The 17754-nt window shown below is 37.7% G+C and overlaps 1 protein-coding gene across 1 annotated transcript; it reads left to right on the forward strand.

The window, feature by feature from the left end:
* The first annotated feature begins 982 nt into the window (after positions 1-982).
* LOC140155388 (uncharacterized) lies at positions 983-17721 on the forward strand. The gene is made up of 4 exons (XM_072178221.1): positions 983-1070; positions 10917-11074; positions 12358-16180; positions 17511-17721. The coding sequence occupies exons 2-4, from the start codon at positions 10930-10932 to the stop codon at positions 17719-17721; spliced, it is 4179 nt and encodes a 1392-aa protein (XP_072034322.1). The 5' UTR covers positions 983-1070; positions 10917-10929.
* The last annotated feature ends 33 nt before the right edge of the window (positions 17722-17754 follow it).

Genomic DNA, 17754 nt, shown 5'->3' on the forward strand with positions numbered 1-17754 from the left:
AAAAAGGAGGGAGAGAAGAGAAAGGGAATCCATATACAATATGTAGTTCCATACGATTATTATCAGTATACTCGACAATATACTTGACTTCTTGAAGACAAAGAAATAGAAAGCTTTTGAAATGCTAATTGCACAAAAGCACCTATAGGAGAAAAGTCGAAAAAGGTGGTCAAGAAGGCTGTGTAGGTACATGTTTCTTATAATAATAATAATAATAATATTTATTTGAATTACTTGCAATACAAAAGTAACAAAATAACAGTACATTTAACTTTACATTTCTTAAACATGTCAAAAGCAAGTAATTCAGGTTGAGTGAATGGGCTAAAAGTCCAAACATTTAATGATTTACCATACCATTGCCTAATGTAGCCTATATGTTCCCCAAAACACCATGTCTTGGACCGAATTATGGTAACATTGCAAAATTTTGCGCGCGAAGCGCGCACTGGCCTTGACCTAAAATTTACCTTTATTTTGGGCTAAAATTGTCTGAAATTGGAAATTTTTAGCGCGCGAAATAGCCAGGAAATTAATAAGAATTATGGCCAAAATTCAATTCATTAAAACCAAATTAGTAATAAAAAAGCAAATTTTTCTCGTGGAGCGCACAATTTCTTTGAAAAAGTAATAACCCAGGTTACCATTTTCCCTCTTGGGTTACTGTATTGCAAAATTTAAACTTATTTCCTTTGTTTTTTTATTTTTCTTCGATATTTTTACTCTGAAAGTAGGCTACACTTCCTTTTCGACGGGGGTGCGTCACACCACCCGCACCTACCCCCATTTTTGTTTGGTGGATTTGGGCCCCGCCCCATACAGGCTTGCCCCCCCGGAAAAAATCCCAGCTACGCCACTGACACATAACCCTGCACAAACGGCGCGTGAACGTTTTTACGTGTGTTTCAATGGGACGCTTTATTGGTGGTGTGCACCCATCATTTGGAGACGGGCTTGTTTTAGCATGAGATTGGCAAAGCCGAAAGTGGTTTCTGCATTTGCAGATGCATTTTTGTTGTTCTATATTCGTGTAAAAAACTTGCTTCTGAGAGCTTTCAAGAAACAAAACAGTAAGTGCCATAATTTAAGGAAGTTTCATTTAACTATTAGTTCACCAAAAGATCATTTGAAGCTGTGAACATAGAAAACAAACTTACCAAAAAATGTTCTGTTTATACAAGTTTCTAACATATAAAGTTCTACATGTATTGTAGTGAGTGGGTAAGCTAAGCCATATCAGAGAGTTGATATTCTTGAGAGGGCACTCTATTCACGTGGTTTCTTTTCCAACGCTAAAAGATCACTTAATTTTGGTGGTTTGCAAATGAAAAGTGTCCGCACTATCGATTGATTACGTAACTGTTATGAATAATGTATTAGGTTTTCAATGCAATCGCCTCGACCCATCAATACATTATCTGTATTTATCAAAGTACTTGGAATAGCAATCTGGTGAGTTCACTGAACTACGCCCTAATACTGATGGAGTTTTAATGGCGTTTAATGGCGCTAATCCTCTCCATACACAGATGAACAAATACAATAGGAGAAGGTCAACACATATGACCTCCTATATGACATGTTATATGAGATGTACAACAACCTGAATATCATAAAGATCAGTGTTCGTTTGTGCATATGAACTGCATATTTACAATACTAAATATTAGTCGTTATATATTATGCCAAATATTGGTATTATGACAACACGGTATATGCATTGTATATAAAACAACTAATAGATCCTGCTATCATGGCGTCAGGTCATTGGTTCATCATATCCCGTATGTTTCTTAAAATTCATTCATATTTGAGACAAATTTCTGTGCCCATTTTATAGGCGTACAGGTGGATCCGGTTTTTTGGTCATTTTCATTTCTTTTTGATGAAAGAATTAAGGTTTTCCACTGCACGGAGGCCACTATGTGATACTAATTTAATGCTATTTGTAAATGAATGCGGATTCGGTTGTTGTTTTTCCACAGTGTGACAACTGTCCACCCATCCAGACAACATCATAACATAATAAAACGTCTGTATTTGTACGATGAGTAAATATTAAACTGAACTTTGCCTTGGAACATTGTGTAAGACGGTGTAAGATTTTGTGGGCGCCCTCAACATTATTATCCTCTTTGTATCCGTAAATGACATGGCATAGACTGTGTGAATTCTATGAAGACTACTTATACATAGGGTCATATCCATGGACACAAGTAATAGACAACACGATACGCGACTGTATTTAGGGGCTAAGCACTAATAATTAATAATGCCGGGTAGGGCCTACTCCTGGGCGACTCGTGTGGGCAAGGACGCTTAGGACGGTGACCAAATGAGTCCCAAATTTCACCGGGGTGGGGGGGGCACTCAAGTGATGATAGTGTAGGCCTAAACGCATGACTTTTTAAACACCCCTAAAAGCGAGTTTTACCCTACCAGCAAATTTAGGATCAATAGGCCTAAGCTAACTTAATACACTAAAGGAAGTTTTGGATGAGAAAACGGACATTTTGATGAGAAACGGCCAAAATGGTGAGAATTTAAATTTTCTCATTCTTTTGGATGAGAAACTTCCTGGTGTGTGTGTCAATCATTATTGTCCTATTAAAACTGGTGAAAATTGGTAATCCCCGCTGAGCTCAAAATAAACATTATTATTTTGTCATCCAAAAGAAGAATGAGATAATTAAATTCTCATCAGTGGCCGTTTCTCATCGAAATGTCCGTTTTCTAATCCAAAACTTCCTCTCAGTAGTGATAGGCCTATAGGCCTAGGCCTAGAATTTACCTCCTAAAGAGTTTTTGCCTAGTAAAATGCAACAAATGTAGGCTACCACTTTTGGACTAAAAAAATTGAAAAGATAGGCCTACTTCCAACTTGTTCAGTTTCAGAAAACTACCCTTATTTTTGTGTCACGCAGTAACTTGCCTAAAAACGTGATTTGTTTTTCGTTGCTCCATCATTTTGCTTCAGTCTGCTCCATGACCCAAGCGTGTGTCCAAGATACATGTTAAACAAAGAAAGAAATAGAGATCGAGTGGACTAACGTCCGTTTTCATGTTGACGGCAAAATCCGGGACTTTGGTTGACCTGTGCTAGACTCCAGCACATGTTAATGACGCTTAAAGACAGTTGTGGTAACACCATGGTCGCATGAGACATGCAAAAAAGCTCAAAAACAGATAGTAATGAAACCAGTTTTTATTTTCCTTGCTCTAGCGAATTCACAGAGAAGGTGTTTCTAGTACAATACAGCGTCGGACTCTAGCTGAGAGCGTAGCCTAAGTCCAAACGGACTCCAAGAAGGGCTCTCCATACACAAATGAACAAACACAAAGGAAGGTAGTCTCCTCCGTGACCAGCTTGATTTCGATGGAGCGAAAACAAATTGGCTGCAGAGGAGACGGGTAATTTTGCCATGCAAATGAGGTGAGTGTCATCCCCCTGGCCATATTATAACATTTGCTGAGGAAGACGCCCTCACTGAATTTTTTACACGATTACATTGTACTTTATTAAACCAATATACCCTGCAAAAATCAAGACTCTAGGCGTGCTGTAGTTTTGTCAAAATCCGAGATTTTGAATAAAACGCCGAACCGGACCGGCGCTTTATTATTACTAGCGGGACACCAGCGCACTGTGGTCCCCGCTAGGTGAGTAAATGGGAGCGTTCACTAAAACGGAAGGAATTACTGAACAGGTAGAATCATTGAAAAGGTAAATTTCATTTATCTGAGTCTGACCCTCGTTAAGCCTAAGTTTCCATTTTAGCTTCTTTCTTTCTTTTTAGTTTCTTTTACATGGGCCAATTTTGTTCCATTTTTAAAAACATTTTGCTGCTAAGCTTGCAAATTTCCGTTACCATGTTTTTTATTTACTCAATCCCGTTCCCATTATTTTCTAAATCTGTCCTTTCTTACATTTCCTGTTGACTTCATTTTTATTTGCTGCTTAGCTTGTGATTTCCCGTTTTCATGTTATTTATTTAGTTCTGTCCTCAGTTTAATAGCTTTTTTTATTTAAATCATCTAATTTTATTAGATTTTATTATTCTTTCCTTCTTTAGCCTATTTTATTCCCGTTTTCATTTTCTTACTGTGACTAACTATAGGCTAACCCACATACTCGTAGGCCTACCTGTTTGTCCTCATTTTGTTTTCTTTTAATTACAGTAGGCGTACCTCTTCATGTTGTTTGTACTTTTTAACACACATCTTTTCCCCGTATTTATTACGCCTACGGTCGGTCGTTCACCCGTATTATCATTCATTGCGAGACTCTGCGTCGTTTACGCTTAGCGACATGGCGTAGTGCTGCGTTACCAGCGCTATCGCTGCGCTTCTACGAATGCTTGGCATTAGATACGCCCGCACGACGCGCATGCGGGCTAGCTTGACAACTGACCCTTTTTGTTTACCCAGCATAGCAACGCACCACATTTTCACTGATTTTGAGGCCAATTCTTGACCGTTTTCAACCAAATAAAGTTTAAACACGTTTCCCGTATATTCAATGATCTCCGTATGAATTTGGCGACATTTGGATCGAAACTGACGGAGCCTTTATAGGCATACATAGATACATAGATAGATAGATAGATAGATACAACATTCCCCTATTTATAGTAAGATGATAGAATTATTAATAGTCAAACCGTCGCATACACGATGTTCATAACACACAATACGTACACTGCGTGCAGGACAGTGATATACACAACAAAGGGTCGTACCACAACATGACCGAAGGAGTGGTACGTATTGGCGACATGTGCGCTGGTAGTAAATTCCAATTTTCTTTGCTTTTGGCGTAGTTATTCGGCTCAAAAATAAAAGGGGATATATCTGACAGTAAAATCTAACATTTTAGGCTAATGGAACTCGATTGTTAGTTTCCTATTGACCGCCCGCATCACTTTTTCAATTTGACCAAAACTTTCATTATTTTCATAAAAAAGTCAATGATCTGAAAATTGAAATGGAAATAATCAAAATTGAAACTCTCAAAATGTCTGACATCCCCTGCTGATCAGAATCAGCAGCTTTTCTTAGTTGTAGGGGTAGAGGATGTAGTAAATAATGGAAATTTAAGGATTACCTCATGTTTCTAGTGATTACAAAAATTGCAAATTTCTTTTCATTTTAATGAAAACAAATTCAAATCTTTTCTCAATCTGTTGCAAAATGTCTGTGAAGATGATCTAAGCATTAATACCGGTTTTGAGATGGTCTTTCATCAACAATATATACTTTGGTACTGGTGGGGAACCTAAATTTGGAGAAAGCTGTTCATAAAATCATTGATTTTGTTGACATAATGGATAATGAAAAGAGACCGAATAATGAATAATGAAATAGCGACCTCGTCTTTTTTTTCAAACATCCAATCGGAAACTAATAATCGAGTTCCATTGGCCTTATGGCAAATAAATGCTAATCTATTTTGTTTGAAAATGTTATAATATGGCTTTAATGTAGGTATGCCAGGCAAACCTTAGTTACTGTAAAAGTAGAAATTTTCGCGAGGTTTTTATTTTCGCGAATTTCGCGAGTGGACATAAAATCGCGAAAATAAAAACCTCGCGAAAATAAACTTTTGCATTAGGTTTCTATTGTATCAATATCAAAACCGCAAAATTTAATTCTCGTGCAATTGACAAAATCTTCAAAATCGCGAAAATATTGACTTTTACAGTAACACATTAGCGAAATTCGCCTAGACCGGGGACCAAACAATACATACCGTATTTCGTCAAATAAATGCCCCCGGGGGCGTACGGCGTTACATTTTCCCAATGGAGGCGTTCATTCAAGGTCAATTTTAGAACGATAATTCCCGTTAAAATCATTAGGTAAACTTAAAATTCACTCTAAAATGACGAACTATGAACTAGAAGCACTGACTTTTGGTTCACTTCCAGGTTTCCAATCCAGATTTTTGCCAATTATTCACGCTATTTTCGACCATGTGGGCAAGTTGGTAAGTACTACACAAGATAGCATGGAAATATTGGCATTTTTTAGCCAGCGTGGTTGAAAAAAGTGTTAGGGGGCGTTTGTTTGAGGGGGGGCGACTATTTGACTAAATACGGTATTTACATAGAAATTTCAATTTTTTTTCAAGAACAGGTTGGTCAAAGAAACCTACAATAAATATGTTTTTTTATACTTCACTTGAGGCCATTATATGATTTTTTATGGTGATGAGACACTCACACATGGAATTTTAGAGGGATTTTGATTTTTAAAAAAGCTGCTATCATCATGAGACTAAGATCTAGAAACACCCCCGTAATGCTGTTTTGGGGAATTTTGCTAGCAGAATCTTTTTGATGAAAGTCGATCTTTGAAAAGATATAACTATGACAAAAAGGTTTTCAGTTTTGGCTTTCTTTACTCAAGGGCTTTAATTTGATATATAAAATGATGCAGTTTGATGGCAAATTTAAATTCACCTGGCATACCTACTTAATGTCGAATAAGTAAGTTTGAATACCAAATCAATTTGTCCAGCTTGCATTATGAAAGACTTTTTCTAAGCTTTTTGAGGCCCAAAGTATCAAAATAAACAAATTTGGAAACCAGTCGTTTAGTTAGTGAAATATTGGGTTTTTTTTCATGTTTGTCAGCATGGATGTCTGATTCGTGGTTAAAAATGCACAGCCAATACGCAGTATCTTAGATTAATAAACACACAGATTGGAATTTTCCATGCCAATGCCTTCTAAGCGTACGGTACTAGAATTCAGCTGACGTTGTTCTGTTCAGACCCGGGGGGGTACTCAGTACAAATGACCATACGGGACGTGCGCAAACATGGGTAGCATTTTCAGCTTTCTGGTATATCAATGACCCCTTTTTCAAAGCCTATTTTGGTATATGAATGGGTCCTTTTTTCAAAATTTTCTCAATTTTTTCGGAAAACAGCCCAATTTTTCCTTAATCTAGCCAAAATTTTCCCAAAATTTTGGGGAAATTTGTAAAAACTAAGACAATTTTGGGTAAATTCGGCTGAAAATTTTGACTTTTGGTATATCAATGGGTCCAAATTTCTTGAAAAATTGGTATATTTATGGGTCTACTTCCAAAATCTCAATGCACGTCCCTACCAAAACCAAACTTGAGTACCCCGGGGTTCAGACCTGGCGACATCATTTGTCTTGCGTGCAAAGTTTGTTTTGTGTACCGGTACCCCAGTTTGCTCGCTATTTGTGCTATTTTTGACTTTGCACATGATGGCACATGACAAATTATCGTCGATCCCCATTGGCAACATGCCATGATTACGTGGTACATGCGCGGTATAGGGTGATAGCCTAGGTACATTTAGTCAAAAATGATGCATGTTGGGAATGTACATATTATACATGTAGGTAGGGATGTTCATAAAATTTTGAAGCTCAATGATATTTTAGCTGAAAGTCATTTAAAAGAGAATCAAATCACCTATATTAAAACAATAAGGGGTCAATCATATTTCTAGTGCATTTGAAGTTACAGACAAAAATAGTGTCACCAAATTGTCAAAAATTTTGTGTGTGAAATTGTGACAGCAGGCACATGTATGTGACCCCAGATGACCTCCTATTCTTTACTGTAAGAAAGCTGTTTTGGATGGTCTTGATTTACACAAAAATTGCTTTTGCGCTTTAACGAGTGTCGAGTTGGTGGAACATAGATTACATTATGTGATAGTTTATGAATCCAGCATTATGCCATAACTAAGTAAGTCAACATCAAAGGTTTTGTTTGTCAAAATGAATTTTTAGTGATTTTTTCCCTTGAGCTCCACAGTAAAGCGCCATTTTTGGACCGTACATGCACATTCCACTTCCCTATGGACGAATAGCGCCATCTATAGTGTGTGATGTGAGCTTGCCTAATATAGGGCTCAAATTTGATCTTTTTTTAGCCCTTTTCATTAAGTTAACAATTGCCATACCAATAAAATGATTAAAGAGTTTAACCTCAACACTACACTATTTTTCGCTCACCTGGAACGTTTTCACCAGCTTGACTATGTTATCAGCAAATGGTGATGATATCTAGATGCTGTGATGATACCAGATTGACTGGGAAAATGCAAAAGTTCTAGAATGGGAGCAAGAAAAGTTCCCCTCCGGGCCGGCTGTTACTCTCACACATTGGGTGAGTCTCATGCATTTGGTCACGGTCTCACGCCAAGGTAGTTTAATCTCACGCCTACATGTACAATGCAGGTAGTAATTAAATCTCGTGCAAAGAGCTGTCAAATTAGTAAAATCTCACATTATAATTTTTTTTTTTTTTTTAAAATCTGTGTAAAAATGATGCACTAATGGCTTCTATTGGACCTTCATTTTGCAAAATTTTCCCAACTTCCCTAAGGGGGCAACATCCCCCTCAGACACCCCCTGTGTAGTGGATAAACAAGTGGCCATTTTTGCTTCTGCTTTCGACATTTGCCAATTTATATTTAAATTAGCACAATATAGGAATTATAGGGAAAACTAGGGATCGTGCTTTTTTAAACTAAAATTTTACACTTGTCTAGGGTACACCCACCTGTGTAGTGAAAAACAAGTGGTCATTTTTACAAGCCGACGACGGATGTCGGCTTGTTCTGTCTCTTCTCAATTCTTCTTCTTCTTCTTTCTTCTGGCAACTCGTGACATTTTGCGTGACTTGCCTCGTTTCGCCCTAGCTCTCTTATGCTTTGACAGATTTCAACCATAGTTGAGCCAAATGACCACTGGACTAGGCCAAACCTTCCATTTGACTTTGACCTTGCTGTGACCTTTGACCTAGCTATAATGGTCAAAAGTGTGATTTCACAAAAATGCTACTCCTTCCACAAATTTCATGCAATGATCATGTGACTCATGCATATGAATCAACATGTGGCAGTGCTTAAAACTTCCTAAAAAGAATTGAGGTCAAAGGTCATTAAGGGGGTCATTTCCGGTCTGAAAGCTAAAAATATTCAAAAAACCACTGTCTTTACAAAATATAGAGCAGAGAGTCGCCATTAGCACACATGCATTGCTACTAGCCAGGGTCTTTAGGATGCCTACAGGTTTGGGGTCAAAGGTCATTAAGGGGTTACTTCCGGTCAAAAACCAAAAATGTTCAAAAAATTTTATCTCAAAATGTAAACAGACCAGAATAATATAACCAACATACATGAATTAGTGTTCCCTGATGTATGCATGGTATTTTTATTTTGGGGGTCAAAGGTCATTAAGGGGTCACTTCCTGTTTTTAGCTGAATAACTTCAAGAATTTTTATCTCAAGAACTGAACATGTTAGAATTTTTTAATTAAAATTGGAACAATGCATTTTGTCGGTGTACATAAGGTGTTTTTTACATTGAGGTCAAAGGTCATTAAAGGGGTCAAAAGGTCAATCAAAAATTTTCAAAAAATCAAAATCCATGTATAAGTTCCGATTAAGCTGAAATTCACCAGGAATATTTCTTATGACATCCTAAGCACAGTGCAAGAGCAGTTGACCCCATCCGTAACCCAGGGGTCAAGTTATAGGGGTCAAATTGCGGCTTGTATTCAGCGTCTGTTGACTCTAGTTGTTCCTGTTTTTGAAATTTGCCAATGTATGTTTAAAATGCAATTTATAGGTCTCCAATACTAGGGGAAACTTGTCCAGGAAAGGCTTCATGGACCAACATTTCAAAATTTTATCACTTTCACAAACAAAAATTGTACACACTAATGGTGCCAAAATGGTCCACCAAATCGCCACAATTAGTTTCTTACGTCTCAGGGGGGCACAGATAGTAGAGAGGCCACATTGGTCTATCTGCTCTAGTTAAGGTTTTCGTGCAACATTTTTGGACAAAGGTGCCAGCCGGATTAAAATTAACCATACAATGTAAGAGTCTCGTCTTACTGATTTACCCGGCTGGCAATTCTGAAAAGTACAGTGAGCTGAGATGAGATATTTGGGTTGAAAATGCTGTTTTTGTGATTTTTCCCTTTTTCATGATTTTCTGGAAGGCATAACTAAAAAACTATGGGTCACAGAAATAAGTCACTGTGAACTTTTTCAATTCAATGATATCAGGCTCAATACATTTCTTGTCAAATAAATTCTTGCACCAAACAAAGAAGGGGAATAATGGGCATTTTGGTAAAAAAATGATAAAAATCATGAAGCATGTTTTAACCCAAATGTCGCCTCAATATGGTATGATACAATATTTTTGTTCACAGATATAAAATATTCATATGCCCTCTTACTTAGAGCAAAAATTAAGGTTGCAGTCAATTATCTGTTATGGCTACTTTTAGATTTGACATTTTGGGGGAAAAGTCACAAAAAACACATTGTTGCTACATGTATTTTTATAATTTGTACCGAGAATTTTCTGATGCCAAGATTTCTACAAATTCATGTACAGGTAACTTTAGGATTGGAGATCACATTTTTAACTTTACCAATTTGTTATTTATAAATGTTTTAAAGTTGAGGTTACCAGTGTGGACCACTTAGGAGGCTGTGATTGGTGTACGTTTTTGTAAGTGGAGAAGTGAGCATTTGAAACCATAACAGCACAAGTATACAAGGCCATGCAGCCAACCATGCATAATTAATATTATGCTTTGTATTTTTATTTCAAAAAAAGATTATTTAAAAAGAAAGTAGTCTACCTGGCCAATAAACAGGAATGGCGCTAAAACATCGAAGCACTCCAGTTGTTACTTGGAAAGGCTCAGAGATACTTTCAGCTAAATGCTTTCAGCTAAGTACAAAAAAAACTGAATAATTTTCTGTCAAGGTTGAACAGAGAATACATGTACTAATAACAGTACTAAACCAATATATTTGACTGGAGTGACCCTCGGGTACACCAACTAATAAAATATGTAACAAGTAGGTAATTTAAAAAATCCTTTTTATGTTGTAAATACAGGTTGGAATGTAATATGGCTGAAGCACAATATGAAGAGAGTGCCAGGAATAACGGTGACCTGGAGCAGCTGCTTGCTATCATAGGGAAGCGAGTGGAGGAAAGAGACAGTCAACAGCATTCAGAGCATTGGAATCGGGATCAACTCTACATGCAATATGGTATGATATTTAGTTATGCCCATAAATTTATAAGTTCACAAGAAAACAATCTGGGTATAGTATCAAATTTCACTGGCTGCCACATTTTTTCTACAGTTCCTAATTTATGGGGGGCTCACAACATTGTTGTGTGAGGCTAATGCTGTGGCGCAGATAGTTAATAGTCCTGGGGGCACTCAGGTTTCATACTGTCCACATGCGTGCCCAGAATGTACATGAATCACGCTTAGAAAATGATGAAAACATGCCAAGGGGACTGGTCCAATCAGGCTAAAAAGTCAGCAATAATGAAACCGAGATCTCATCTGCAGCTTACACGTTTAACATGGTAGGGTAATAGAATTTAATCACTTTGTACAGTGTTGTTTGCTCGGGGTTGTTTGGTCATGGTATTTGCATATTTATGAACTCTAGTTTGATTTCACTTGTTACTATGTGGAGGGGGGGATACTAGCTGGTCAGATGGTCTAATTCTATCAAGCATATGATAATACCTCGACAATCACTGGCATATTCTGTCGATTTACTACAGAATAGTCAAGTTAGCTCAATCGATAAGGTGTTTGACTATGGTGCGAGATGTTGCGAGTTCGAACACTGGTGGTGCCTAATACGCTCTCATGGAAAAAATTGAGTTAGCTTGAAATTCCCCTGGACAAGGAACTTACTGCTAATTTGTCTTGTTGTAACCCGTACGAAACTCGGGGAGCTGATCCTGGTTGCGAAGGTTATTTGTGGAATCTCTAGGGTGTGAGCTCTTGAAGCAGCAAAGTCCCTGAATTGTTGTTTAATGGTTTATGGAATAATGTGGGGCCGTAAAGTGTGCTGAGGCTTGTGGATCAACGTCTAGGTGTTGTGCCTGTGTGTAGAGCACTATAAATCATTGCACTTTTCTATATGATTGTATGCTGAACCTGTTAACTAATTTATTTTTGTATCAAAGTATTACGACACGTTAATAATATCATGTAGGAAGCAATATGTCCGCTAATGTCGCCTATTGTCTAGGTTTGAGATACATACACTTGAATCGTGTCATGATTCCAGTTCCCCCTCCCACAATTCAGCTTTCCCTGCTCACATGTTCAAAAACACTGAAAGAAGTATGGAATCTTTTGTTGGGTGACAGCTATCCTGAAAAAAGAGGCAATTTAAACAGCTAGTGCCTAGCAATTTGTGTTGCTGATGAAATAGCATTATCTTGTGGTAACTACATGGAAATAAAATAAATATAAACCGTCACTGTTTTTTTAATGATTCAATTCTTACACATTATTCACTAGGTACCTCAAGTGACCAGCCAAGAGCTACACCACATGAAAGAGAACACCAGGAGTCTGGGCCTTCCACAACACAAAGGGCAGATCATCAAGGAAACAAGCCTTCATCAAATCAAAAGAAATGCAAAGAAAAGAAACCCAAGCCTAGAAACCGTAAGAAGAAACAACTTGAATCTGACAAGCACACATGCCACGTATGTAACAAACCATATAAAATGATTGGTTCTTTACGGGAACACATAGCAGCTGAGCACGAAGGGAAAAAACATGTTTGTCATATATGTGGTTTCACAAGCAAGTGGGAAACTAATTTGAAAAGTCATCTTCGTGAATTACACAATGTTGGCCCAGAACCATTGAAAAGGGAACTCAGAAGACATTGTGACAGATGTAACGTTGTTGTTCCTTCGAACGAGTTATTGATTAAACACCTAATTGATGTGCACAAGATAGCAAAGCCAGTCACATGTCCTTGCTGCCCCAAAACATTTAAGGACAGAATGCACTTAACCAGACACAAGTTGGAGCATCCAGAGTTAGTACGTTACCGTTGTAGCGTATGTAACATGCGGTTCCAGTTGGAATCTTATTTCAAAGTGCACTGTGAGAAATTTGGGCATCATCGGACAACAGCAGATTTGAGAGATTTTGAGGATTTAAGCTGTTATAAATGCCAAAAGATATATCAAAGATATGACATGTTTGATAAACATATTAAGGATGCTAATACAATTGGGTGCTTTGGTGGCAGTGTTGTCCCTGAATGTTATCAGTGTAGGATCAAATTTGTTCTTGTGAAACATTTAAAGAAACACTATAAAAATGTGCACGATGTTACACTTACAAAAGAATCTGGCGGTGTTCGTCACGTAAATATAGGAAGCCAAAGAGGAGAAACCAAAAAAGAGAAGTGCAAAGTTTGTGGGAAAATGGTCTCAAGTGATTCGACTACTATGAAGTGGCACCTGCATAATCACGAAGGACGCAAAGATTTCAAGTGTGATGTGTGTGATTATGCAACATCGTTTCCATCTCAACTACGTACACATAGAAAGAAACATTTTGGAGAGAAACGATTTAACTGCGAGGTGTGCCAGGCAGGATTTAATTACAGACGTGAATATTGTGAACATGTTTATACTCACAAAGACACGCCACCACCAAAGTGTAGCGGATGCGGGAAAGTGTTTTATACAGATTATACGTATGGCTTACATCTCTTAAAGCAGTGCGAGGAGTGGAAGATGCTACCAAAAAGTGATGCAAAAGATGAAGAAGCGAAAGTAATTCAGAAATACAGAGAGATTAGTAGATTAATGGGCAAAAAGGGGTATGCTCTAAAGAAGGCAAAACTCAATGGAGAAGTGTTTGATGAAGAAGAGTTTCAACGTAAAAACAGAGAAAAAATGGAAAGACAAGTTGACAACAAAACATGTGTGAGAAAATCAAGGGCGAAAAAAGGTGTCATAGGGGTGGAAACTGAACTAATGGTTAAAGGACATAGTGGTACTGGACAGACTTCATTTGAAAAAGGCAAAAGTGATGAAAATAATGATGATAATGGTGGCCAACAAATGCAGAGTAATAATGAAAGAATTAACGAAGATAGTAGCAGGCAACTGGGAGAACGAGAAAAGAAGGAAACTGATGAAGATAGTAGCAGGCTACCGGGAGAACAAGAAACGCAGAAAACTGATGAAGATAGAAGCAGGCAATCAGGAGAACAGGAAAGGAAGAAAACTGATGAAGATAGTAGCAGGCTACCGGGAGAACAAGAAACGCAGAAAACTGATGAAGATGGTAGCAAGCAACCAGGAGAACAGGAAATGAAGAAAACTGACGAAGATAGTAGCATGCTGCTGGGAGAACAGGAAAGGAAGAAAACTGACGAAGATAGTAGTAGACAGCCGGGAGAACAGGAAAGGAAGAAAACTGATGAAGATAGTAGCCTAGGAGAACAGGGAAAGAAGACAATTGAAAGTGAAAATGTTTGTATTGGTGTCATGCCAGAAGATGAAACGGAGAACGAGAGTGTGGAAGTTGGTAAAAATTCTGTGTGTGAAAAAAGGAAAAACCAAGGGAAAATATCATCTGGTAAAATAGGTGTAAAGAAATCAAGCTTGAAAGGAATTGTTTCTGGTGCAGATAAAAAGTCTTCATCTGCTTCAACAGGACATGCTGGTAATGTAAAAAAGAGGAAACAATGTGGAAATAGTCTTGGTAAAAGAAGAAGTCAAAGTGCATGGTTATGTGATGACCCAAGTGAGGATGAAAATAGTGACTGGCAAGCAAGTCAGGATGATGAAGATAGTGACTGGCAAACAAGTGAGGATGAAGATAGTGACTGGCAAATGAAAGGAATGAAAAATAAGAAATCTAGAGGTGGTAACCCAAAGAAAAAACGCACAAGTGTCAGGGCTAAGAAGAAAGATGGGAGCTCTCATCTAATGCAAAATGAGCATAAAAGAATGGATGATGATGATGATGATGATGATGATGATAGTGACTGGCAACCTACAGAAAGAGAAGGCAAAGGTGAGGAAAGACTGCAGCTTAGAAGGAGTGTACGTAATACAGTGGACACCATGGAAATAGAAATGTATGTAGAGGAGGAAGATGATGAAGTTGACAAAGATGATGAAAGCATAATGCATAGTAAGAATGTGCGTAAGATAGTGAAGATTTTAAAATGGCAAATGTGTAAAGAGGCAGAAGAAGAAGATGGAGAGGGCACAAGTAGCAGTGATGGCAATGTGAGTGATGTTACTAATTGGAAACATACGCTAAGTGATGGTGAATGGATGGATAATGACATTGATGGTAATGACAGCATTGAGAGAGATGGTGAGAATGGGTGGAAACCTATTGAAAGTGATGAAGAATGGATGTTGGATGACAGAGAAAGGTCTGCCAACAATGATGGACAGGCTATGATGAGGAAAAGACAACATGAAGCGGTTCATATAAAAGAGGAGCCAGAGAGTGACTGGGAAGGTACAGAAAGTGATGCTCATAATTATGAGGGAAACATGCATCCTAGGAGGAGTGCACGAAAGAGAGCAAAGACAATGAGGATGCAATATTATGAAGGGGACGAGAGTGATGAAGAAAATGTGGTTCAGGTCAAGAAGAAGAAGAAAATGCCACGTTATGAAGAGGTGCGTGTAAAAGAGGAGCCAGAGAGTGATTGGGAAGGTACAGAAAGTGATGCTTATGATTATGAGGGAAACCTGCATCGTAGGAAGAGTGTACGGAATTGCCGGAAGAGAATAAAAACAAGGAGAATGCAAAATTATGAAAATGAAAACAGAAATACAAAGACAGATACTGGGCCTAACAGTATGTGTAAGAAAGTGAACGAAAGGAAAATGCCCCCTTATCAAGACAGTGATTGGGACGCTTCAGAAATTGATGCTCATAATTATAAGGGAAACCAGCATCGTAGGAAGATTGTATGCAAGAGAATAAAAACAATGACGATGCAAAATTATAAACAGGTCGGAAATGTGCTTGATACCGACAGAAGTACATGGGAAATACTGAGCTATATGACAAATGTTATGGATTCAATTTTGAAACAAAACCCAAAAGTAATGCTGGTGAAGCTTCCAGAGTCACTTCAGTCAGTCACAATTGGAGGTGCAAGTGATTATAATGATTATGTGGAAGTCAGGTGGAACACACAGCATCAGATTCAGCCACGTAGTGAAACTTCAGTGCAGACTACAAGTGTTCAGAATTCAAGCATGGGCATGCATAATGATTGGTTGGGAGACAGAGATGGCGATGAAATTGAACAAGATATCTTTGATGTCATTGAGTTTGCGTAAGTCATGCAACTTCGTACATAACAAACTTACTCATGAATGAGATATACAATAACATGTATCACTTAAAATATGTATCTGATGACATGACTGATGATGTTCCTCAAAATTGTAAACTACATCGTCGGCATAGTGCTACACTATCGTAAGTGACATTTTTGGCGAATTTGAGATGTTGACGAATTATGGAAGGCCATATAAAAACACGCATTTTAAACCAGGTTTTAAAATTGCCTAATTATTGTTTAATTAATCAAATAAAATATCGTAAGTACAATGCAATGTTATTTTAGTATTAAAATACCTGCAAGACTCGTATGTGCCACATAAGCTACTTGTTTTTGGATCTTAACAACAAACTCACGGAATGCTACACCATGATCGTAAGTGCAAAACAGTCTCACTGTAACACATCACTGACTGTGACGCTGACAGCTGTAGGCGTTGTCACCAAGCTGGCTACATGTAAGTTGAAGTTCATAGCTCCCATGACTGGTAATAGAGATGATAAATCCGGTGATTTTATTTTTTGAGATGTGCCAAAATAAATTTTGTTAAGTACCGTAACATAAAATGGCAAATATTGGACATTTGAGCCAATATTACGCATATCCTAATTTAGCAGTGGATGCTACAATATCGTATGTGGCAACACTATCGTTTGTGACACTTCGAAATCAGTAAATTTGTGATCAGTTAACGTTAACACCGTGCAGTTTATATTAATTACATTGCTTTACATTCCCGTTTCATTTTATGCCTACTTGGAAACAAACTGCTACAAATGTATGCAAAACACAAATATACCCCTCCTGTAAAATTGTCCAAACTGCGGCACTTACGATAGTGTAGCACTCTGCCGACGACATGGTTTCCACTTTCTTTGCTTAATGGGTTTATATTGACTGCTATATTATAATGGACCATGATGAATTGGCACTTTCCTGTCCTTGATGAAGTAAACATTGATATCATGTGCAAATGACAACAAGAAAAAATAAGGTTTTGGCAATAATCGTTTATGTTTAACTTGACAAAGTTATTGGGACAAGTTGGCAAAAAGTGCATGTCATATACTGTATCTGGTCTCCAACGGGCTCCCAAGTTGAAAATGGTACTGCTCATATAGTTTTAGGTTGATTTGGTAAATTCGTATGGACATTTTGATACAGGTTGTACGTGTATTTAGTTTGTAGGGGCGTATTTGTATGGGTATCATTTGTTAACTTAGGTTACTGAACAGACTCTTCAGGTATGTTGGTAGACAATATGAAAAGATTTCTTGAAAAAATTTCTTTTGAACCCCCAACTTTTTGCTATTGTTAATAGGCATCATCAGAAGGATGATGTTGATCCTCCCGGTTGGAAGTATCCTGGCAGTAGATGGTGTGTTGTCTGTCATGAACAGAGACGAGGGGCAATTTTCCAAAGTCATGTGTATGATCCACTTATGACTGAGAATACATACCCTAGAGTCAGCTACATCCAACAGCAAGTAAGGATCATCAATCCTCATTCTGATGATGTATATCGATCATGATAGGTTAAATTTGTTCAAAACAAATTTTTTCAT

This window comes from Amphiura filiformis, chromosome 1 (assembly GCF_039555335.1).
Source record: "Amphiura filiformis chromosome 1, Afil_fr2py, whole genome shotgun sequence".
NCBI classification, from domain to species: Eukaryota; Metazoa; Echinodermata; class Ophiuroidea; order Amphilepidida; family Amphiuridae; genus Amphiura; species Amphiura filiformis.